This window comes from Fragaria vesca, linkage group LG5 (genome assembly GCF_000184155.1).
Source record: "Fragaria vesca subsp. vesca linkage group LG5, FraVesHawaii_1.0, whole genome shotgun sequence".
Lineage (NCBI taxonomy): Eukaryota > Viridiplantae > Streptophyta > Magnoliopsida > Rosales > Rosaceae > Fragaria > Fragaria vesca.
The window spans coordinates 22284223-22293926 of NC_020495.1; the positions used below are offsets into that span (position 1 = coordinate 22284223).

Here is a 9704-nt window from a genome sequence, read left to right on the forward strand (position 1 = left end):
CTTGTAACAGCTTTATTAATTGATGACCTCAAGTTTACTGAAACTGATGAACGAGGGATAAGGAACGTTTCTGGATTCACACATGATAATTTGAAATTCGTTAAGATGAAGAATTTCCAGTCATTGGTCCGAGATAGAGTTTGCTGTTTGTATTCTCAAGTACGCTAGAAAGCTCAAGGTAATGCAAATTGGGCCTTTTGCAGAAAGATATTCTGGTGATCAGGGGAAGGTCTACTACTTTAGGGAGAAGGTGAAGTATCCAGGATGCATATTATCAAAGAATGCAAACTGCAAACAGATGCTGTTTGATCTACTACATTTTACGTTCAAAGAAATCAAGGAAGTAAAGACGGATGCTCAAATTATATTAACTAACCTTCCTACACGTGAGAAAGTGCGGCCAAATGATTTCTCAAACTCCTTTCTCCTTCTAGCTCATCCTGAATTGACCGACTGAAATCACTGAATGCATGTTGTTCTTCAAGACTCCAGTTATGATTGACTACTTATTTTTGTGGATGTTAACTGAACCACATAATAATCTTTTTTATCTTTCAATCCAAAGCCACCCAAACTACGTACAGCTAGCACCCAACAACCCCAAAGGACTCTGGCCATTTTCCCTTTACCGTAAGCTGACAGATGTTTCTACTAGTTTACTTGTAACTTTCAGATTTTAGGGAGAGAAATATCTGAGGTATATCATCTTGTTCCATCATCTTGCTCAAGAAAATATCTGAGGTACGTCATCCGTTATGCAAATACTACAGTACTGCCTGTATACTTGTATATATAATACTTTTTTTTTGTATACTTGTAAAGTATTGATAGAGGAAGCTGCAGTGAAGTTTCCCATCTAGGCCAAACTGGTGATGTGGTTAATGTGATACCACATATCTAGTTTATTTTACAGATCGAGAAAAGAATATACATGATTTCTTTGAAACTAGATTTTTAATGGATATTTTGTTGGAATTGGTGGCTCAGAGGATTTACTATTAGGATGACATTACAGGTATACTAGTATGTTCTTCAGCTGCATATACTCATTGACAACATTACACAATTGCAGAGCAGAGATCTTATTCCATTGAAGACATGACAGTAGTACATGCACTAAGATTAAGTTGCAGAGGATCTCATCAACATGGTAGAATCTGAGGTAAGCAGGTGCCCTACGCACAGTGCAATATCACATAATTGAAAAAGATTGTAATTCTCATTTGTCAATGGAGACGGTAACACTTCACCTTCCTTCTCCTTAAAGCCTTCCTCACATGTATCTGATGCTTGCATAACTGCACTCAGCCAGATATTGGCGTTGTCATATTGCTCACCTAGAAATGCTCCAACAGCATCGACCAAGGTTCTGATGCCGTCCGAATAGAGCTGCAAGCAGTCCTTCAAGCAAACCACAGCAAAAGGATCTAGACTTTCGTTGCTCGTCAACAAATTCTGTATGATCAGAAGCGTATTGCTTGCATTGTTCAGTGCCAGCTCCATTGCTATCAATGCTAGTCCTTGGAGATTAGCCACATGGCTCACCGGAACTGTTTGGAGAGAGGTTGTGCATAGATCGTAGCTAAAGACGTGTGATTCATCGGCGCATTTTCTGCAGGTATGATTGATTATATCGGCAGATATTGCAGTAACTGTTGAGAAATTTTCAGTAGGAATTACAAGGAAAAAGAAGCAGCAGCATAGAGAGATTGAAAATAAAGAAATATGGTACATTGTTTCCTTTGGTTTCTTGCTCATGTAGTGGAATATATGTAGTTCTAATGTGATTTTCATGAGCAGTGAAAACTTTAGAGGAAGCTTCCTCGACTGTTAGTACTACTCCTTTTAAAGCAACAAGGGCCCAAAACAAAACAGAAAACAGTCTATTCTGCAAAGACACGAATTTACACGATGATTCGGTGTATGATGTAGAGTTTGTTTAGTCATTGTCTATATTAATCATTTGTGCTCATTCAAATGTTTAACATATGCTCCAGAAGGCTGGCAAGCTAGTAGGAGCACGTGTCCTACATAACTACATCAACCTTGGGAGGGGTTAGCTCGAGACGTGTTTTGGGTGAAACCTCAAAAACAAAACTGTGAGGACCAGTAGGCTCAAAATAAACAATACCTTAGTTGTAAGGACCGGGTTGTTCCATATGGGATCAAAACCTGTCCCCGATTGAAAGTGTGCCGACGAGAACATCGAGTCCTTAAGGGGGGGTGGATTGTGGGCAGCTGCAGAAGGCATTGGCAAGCTTGTAGGAGCACGTGTCCCACATCACCCCGGGGGGAGGGGGGGAAACAAATTGATGTGCTTATATTTGCAAAGTCAGCTCTTTACATTGAGACGTTTTTTGTGGTGAAACCTTAAAAACAAAATCGTGAGATCCAGTGGGTCCGAAACAGACAATATCTCAACTGGTGAGGACTGATTGTTACAACTGACATACCAGAAAGATAAACTTGTTCCTAAACAAAAGCATAACAACATATGACACAATTTTCCTAATACCGCATAGAATTAAAATCCAGTGTCACAATGTTTTATCATACATTCTTACCACTTCACACGGGTCGCCTCTCTCAAACTTGAACCCTAGGCTACTTCTGACCTTCAATTGTTGCTAATATGGCAATGGCGGACTCTAGCGTTGATCTTGATCACTCTGATGTTGTTGTTGCTACTAGATGGGTGTTGAATTTTTAGCCTGGTCCTCAAGATGGCTTGGTCGAAGGCTGAACAGTGAGGCTTGGTTTTGTTTTCGATTCATCAATGTGACTAACTTTCGTATACACGGGTGAGGTGACGCGAGCATCATCACTGGTGGTTGTTTGGATGCAAGACCCTTACCCAGAATTTGATTCGGGTATAACCTTCATTTTCAGAGACGTCACTTGACCTCTTGGTGGTTGGATCGTGGGCGGCGGGGGTGATTCTGTGAATAGCACCATTAACAATAAAACTTCAATCACTCGATCATAGTTCTCATTTTTGTTTTTTGTTTTATTTGTTTTAGAAACTCATGCAATTATAGTTCTCTAGAGCTTTGGTGACAACCTAAAACCTCCTCTACACTCACCCAATCGCCGATCCTAAACCCCCCAAAAAGTCGAAAACCCCTAAAAGCCATGGCCTCTTCCGCCGCTAGGTCTATGTGCCACTCTGTCGCCGCCAGGACCACCTAGGCCTGGCAATGGGCCGGGTTCATGCGATCACAAGCAAGTTCTTAACGGGTTAAACCCATTAAAAATCCGTTAGCTAACAGATCAAACCGGGCTTAGTCTGACGGGTTTGCAGGTTTCCGTTGGAACCCGCTAAGCCCGTGATTTTTTTTTTTTACTAAACCCCTTGAACCTGTGAAGATTTTTTTTAATTTTTTAAAAATGAGATTAAAAATAATAATTACACCTCAAAGTTATAGTCAAATTGCTCACACCCTGCAACACCATAGCATTATATCAGTCAAATTCACCTCCATAAACCATTAACATCAACTCTCTCCAACATTTTCTTCACCCAAAGATAAACCCTGAGACTCATCATGCAAACTCATCTGCAAAAACAAATATATAGACCAACAAAATAAGCAAATAAAGACAAAATTGGTACCTCTTTTCTGCTTATTAGAACTGGATATGCATGTATACACAGTAGAATTGAAAACAAATAAAACAGCAAGCAATCACAAGTAACTACATTGATGATTCTTCTAGTTATCAACAACCAAAATAACCAAACAACAAAAATGGGACTAGTAAAATTGAGAATCATATCCTGATGGAAACCAACACAAGAATTCCAGTTTCTAATCTCGATTTGATATGAATCTCGAGTAAGCAGTCGCTCTCCTAGTGGGCCTAGGGGTGTGTTGGGCTGCGTCAATTAGCTGTCTTAATTAATAGGTTAATTAGTTGATTAGGGTTTTGTAGTGAACCGTGGGATACGTGACAAGTGTCGAGATCATATCACTCTTCATGTACCTATTTAAGCTGGCTAGGGTTTCTTGGCAGCTCCATTGAATGAAATCTGCATTTTCTTTACATCTTTTAGCTTAGTTTCCTTAGCTGGCCGAGTTGATCCATTTGTAAGGGGTGACACCCTTATCAGTGGTATCAGAGCCCTCGATCTGAGGGCCATGTCGAAAAACAAAGCCACCGATGGCGCAAAGATCGTCGAGATATCACCAGATGAATACGACTTGTAGACTCTTCGAGCTGAAACCGCTGCACAAATCTTGGCGTTGAGTGACTCGTTGGTGACGCACCGCGAGGATGTGGCTACGCTGCGCGCTGATATGACAGCCCAGTTCCGAGCTCTGATGGACAAGTTGGAGCCAGCCGAGGGCCAGTCGCTGCGCTTTGGCTGTTTTGGTGCTCCGCCTCCGTCATCAGACTTGCCGATTCTGAGAGCTCGAGGGACCACGCCATCAAGCACGGATGGTATGTCTCTATCAGTGATGGGAGGAAATTCAGCTACGAGTGTATCCAAGACCAATCGGCAACCAGATCTGAGAGAGGACCAAGTCATACTGGGTTTTGCACATGAGAACGGAGTGGTGCCAGCAAGCGTGCCTCAGCCGTCCCTTTCAGTGGCAGCTGGGGGTCTACTGGGTCTCAACACTCATGAGCAAGGTGAGACCAGTCGTTTTGGAGGCCTTGCGAGTGGTAAGCAGCAGACGGTCCAGTATTTTCAGCATACTGATGGAGGAAACCATGTGAGCCACTCAGGAGCTTACCCCTACCAGCACCATCCTCCACCAGCTTTAGCGTTTGGGACCCCAAACCATTCTGCACACCCCCACCCTAAGACACACACACATCCCACTGATTCTCAGGCAAACATCGCTATCTTTGGTCCTCCACCTTTACCTTCTCAGCCTAGCTACCCATTTCGACAAAGCTCTCCAAATTTTGCCCATACTGCCTCTTTTCCACCACCACAAACTACCCATACCCCTATCGCTAACAATACACAGCAGCAGCAATATGCTCAACACAATTTTGACTACCCATGCCAACAATATGCTCAGCAGCCACCTGGTTATCCTCTCCCAAATGGTCACCAAGCCCCTAACCCTAATTTTAGCTAACAATATTTTCAGTATGATCCAGCTCTGCCCTCTATGGGCCAGATGAAGTTAGAGTTGGCTTCTTTTGGAGGAGGAGACCCCATAGAATGGCTTCATAAGTTAGAGCAGTTTTTCGAGTTTTATCAAGTGCCCGAGGAGCGCAGGCTGGCCATAGCTGCTATGCATTTGGTGGACAAAGTAGCAGACCGGTGGTTTATGTTCCAGCATGAGTTTCCATAGTCGTGGAGGGGGTTGTCGGAGTTGTTGATGAGAGAGTTTAGTGTGCATAACTATGGAGAATATCAGGCTGCACTGGCTCGGATTTCTCAAACTGGTTCAGTTGATGTTTATATGGACCAATTCACTAGGTTGTCTAGGCGCGCACCCGAGTTCTCTTCACAAGCCCTGCTCTCATTCTTCTTAGAGGGATTGAAGGAACCCATCCAAACGCATGTGAGGGCTCACAAGCCAACAACCCTGTATACAGCTTGTGAATTGGCCAAGCTATTTGAGAGCAATGTCAAAAACACACATCGACCAAATGCCCCATTTGCTGGCCGTGCGCAGGAGGCACCACCAAGGCCACCTCCACAAGCACCCCAACGTGCACCAGTAGCACCAAATCCTTCAGGAGTTAGGAATTTCGGCGGGAATAGGAGGCTGTCCAATGCTGAGTACCAAGAGAGACGCGCAAGAAATCAGTGCTTCTTTTGTGACGAGTTGTTTCAGCCAGGGCATAACTGTCGAATGGGCCAAGCGGTGTTGGTAATGGAAGTGCTACAAGAGGAGGGTGCGCAACAGGAAGGACAAGTAGTTGAGGAAGCACCTGTGAATGATGTTGAAGTAAACATTGTGGCAGTAGAAGAAGAAGTAGAGCTGAGAGCCATGGGGGATGGTACATCTTCTACAATGCAGCTGAAGGGCAAAATCTTGAACAAAGAGGTTCATGTTCTTATTGAATCCGGAGCCACTCACAACTTTGTGCATCCAGCTGCCTTACAAACAACAAAGCATCAGGTTGTGGGGATCAAACCAGTGAGAGTGCGAATGGCAAGTGGAGAAATTCAGTACACCAAAGGGCAAGTATCTCTTGAACTCACAATGCAAGAGCTGACTATCACTGCTGATTTCTATGTGTTGCCGGTCTCAGGTTGTGAGGTTGTGTTAGGGGATAGCTGGTTACAGACTTTAGGTGAGATTGTTTGGAACTTTGAGACTAAGAAAATGAAGTTCCAAGTGGAAGAGAGAACTGTTTGCTTGCAGGGGATAGTATCACCCAAAGCTTCATTGGTGAGTTGCAAAAGCATGACTAGGCTGTTGAGAAAAGAGAGAGAGGCAGTACTGGTCAAGCTGCAACCCTCTACCACACGTGACCAGCAGCGACGTATCCACCCTGCCATTCAAAGCCTATTGTTGGATTTCAAAGATGTCTTTGCAGACCCTCAGTCTTTACCTCCCTCTCGATCACATGATCATCAAATTGAGCTTCTCCCTAATACAGCTCCCATTAGTGTGAGGCCATATCGATACCCTCATTTCCAAAAGGCTGAGATAGAAAAGATAGTACAAGAGATGTTGGCTAGTGGCATCATCAGACCAAGCATTAGTTCCTACTCTTCTCATGTGCTGCTAGTTGAGAAAAAAGATGGTACATGGCGCCTTTGTATAGACTATAGAGCCCTCAATGCCTTAACCATCAAAGACAAGTACCCCATTCCTGTAGTTGATGAGTTGATAGACGAAGTTCATGGCTCTACCATCTTCACCAAGCTGGACTTGCGCGCTGGCTATCATCAAATTCGAATGGCAGAGAGGGACATTCAGAAAACAGCATTCCGAACTCACACAGGACATTATGAGTTCCTTGTTATGCCTTTCGGCCTCACAAATGCACCTTCAACCTTCCAGGCGCTCATGAATGATGTGTTACGCTGCTATTTGAGGAAGTTTGTTTTGGTGTTTTTCGATGACATCCTCATCTACAGTCCTAATTTGGAAATGTACCTCCAACATTTGGAATTGGTGCTCAGTACACTTCGAAAACAGTCCCTATTCGTTAAGGAGAGCAAGTGCAATTTTGGTGCTCCACAGGTTGAGTATTTGGGACACATCATCAGTAAGGATGGTGTTAGTGTGGATCCTGCCAAAATTGAGTGTGTCAAGCAGTGGCCAGTGCCTAAAACAGTGAAGGAGTTGCGAGGTTTCCTAGGCTTGGCAGGTTACTATCGCAAGTATGTGAAGAGGTTTGGTATAATTGCCAAACCACTGACCATGTTACTTAAAAAAGAGGGGTTCAAGTGGAGTGAAGAGGCCACTGCTGCTTTTGAGGAGTTGAAGATAGCACTTACTACTACCCCGGTGTTGGCATTCCCTGATTTCTCCAAACCTTTCACAGTTGAGTGTGATGCTTCTGATTTAGGTGTGGGAGCAGTACTTTCACAGGAGAGACACCCGCTTGCCTTCATGAGCAAGGCATTGTCTCAAAGACACCTTGCTCTCTCGGTCTACGACAAAGAGATGCTAGCAGTTGTCACAGCAGTCCAACAATGGCGTCCGTATCTCTTGGGACACCATTTCACCATCTTAACTGATCATAAGACAATTGAGCACTTTCTTAATCAACGAGTAATAACTCCAGCGCAGCAGAAGTGGCTATTGAAGTTGCTCGGGTATGATTACACAATTAAGTACAGGAAGGGTAAGAACAACGCTGCACCCGACGCTTTGTCTAGGTCAGTGTCTCTACAAGCCATTACAGGAGCTTCAATTCCAATTCATAACTGTGTGCAAGAGATACACCAGGTTTGCACCTCTGATGCTAAGACCATGGAGATAATCCAACAGCTTCAAGCCAATCCTCAGTCCCATAAGCATTTTTCTCTACAAAATGCACAGCTCATGTACAAAGGAAGAGTGTATGTGCCTAACATTGGCAATTGGAGGCAGCGTGTGATTCAAGAGTATCATTGTGGCTACACTGGAGGCCATGCTGGACGCTCCAGAACTTACAAGAGAATTGGTAAGAATTTTTCATGGTCTGGACTTCAAAGAGATGTGAAAGAGTTCATTGCCAACTGCCATACATGCCAACTCAATCACTATGAGACAATTCGGCCACCTGGACTGCAACAACCTTTGGCCATACCTCCAGCAGCTTGGAGAACAATTACCATGGATTTCATAGAAGGACTTCCTAAGTCTCAGGGGAAGACAGTCATTTGGGTTGTGGTAGATAAGTTCACAAAGGTAGCTCACTTTGTTCCCCTATCACATCCCTACACTGCTGCCTCTCTTGCTTCTGTGTTTGTTTCGGAGATTTTCCGGCTTCATGGAATGCCTGAGGTGATAGTTTCTGACAGGGATCCTGTATTCATGAGTTTTTTTTGGGAGGAATTCTTCAAATTGCAAGGTACCATTCTCAGTAAATCCACAGCATACCATCCTCAGACTGATGGTCAGACCAAGAACTTGAATCGAACCCTTGAGTAGTATCTGCGTTGTGTTACTGGTAGCAAGCCGCAGGAGTGGGTTAAAGCTTTGCCGTGGGCTGAGTGGTGGTATAACTCAGCTCACCACTCCGCCTTACAGATGACACCTTTTGAGGCACTTTATGGTTACCCTCCCCCAGTGATTCAGCCTTATCTGCCAGGATCTACGGCGGTGGCGGACGTGGATTTTCAGCTGTGCAGCCGTGATGAATTACTGGCACTGGTTAAGAGAAATTTGGAGCAGGCACAACTTCGAATGAAGAGGCAACATGACAAGCACCACACTGAGAGAACTTTTGCTGTTGGGGATTGGGTCTACCTTAAGTTACAGCAGTACAAACAAAACTCTGTGGGAAAGTCTGCATTCCATAAGTTGGCTTCGAAGTTTTATGGACCATTTCAGGTCATTGAATGTGTGGGAGAGGTAGCTTACAGGCTGCAGCTACCAGCCACAGCAAGAATACATGATGTATTCCATGTGTCACTTTTGAAAAAGAAGTTGGGCGGTACCGCAGTGGTGGAGGGACAATTGCCTAATGTAAGTGATGCTTCAGTTCACAAATGGGCACCAGAGGCCGTGTTGCAAGCTCGAATGGTCAAGAGGCATGGCGCTGCTGCAACTCAGTGGCTGGTCCAGTGGATGGGGACTAGTCCAGAGGAGGCCACTTGGGAGTTGGCAGATGAGATTATGCAGAGGTTTCCTGATTTTAAACCGGACTTTTGATTTTGTTGGAACTTGAGGGCAAGTTCCTTGACAAGGGGGTTGGAATGATATGAATCTCGAGTAAGCAGTCGCTCTCCTAGTGGGCCTAGGGGTGTGTTGGGCTGTGTCAATTAGCTGTCTTAATTAATAGGTTAATTAGTTGATTAGGGTTTTGTAGTGAACCGTGGGATACGTGACAAGTGTCGAGATCATATCACTCTTCATGTACCTATTTAAGCTGGCTAGGGTTTCTTGGCAGCTCCATTGAATGAAATCTGCATTTTCTTTACATCTTTTAGCTTAGTTTCCTTAGCTGGCCGAGTTGATCCATTTGTAAGGGGTGACACCCTTATCACGATTCTAACCAAATACCCAACCCGAATTCACAGAAAAAAGTAGAATTTTACCTTATCAGAGTCGAAGGGTCGAATCCAAAACCCA

General features: G+C 44.1%; 1 protein-coding gene across 1 annotated transcript; it reads right to left on the minus strand.

Moving 5' to 3' along the window:
• Positions 1–1122: 1122 nt before the first annotated feature.
• Positions 1123–1503, minus strand: LOC101292029 (putative invertase inhibitor-like). The gene has a single exon (XM_004301665.1). The coding sequence runs from the start codon at positions 1501–1503 to the stop codon at positions 1123–1125; it is 381 nt and encodes a 126-aa protein (XP_004301713.1).
• Positions 1504–9704: the final 8201 nt, after the last annotated feature.

Coding starts and splice junctions, on each gene's coding strand:
- LOC101292029 (XM_004301665.1), bottom strand. CDS start 1,503: ATGGAGCTGGCACTGAACAATGCAAGCAATACGCTTCTGATCATACAG.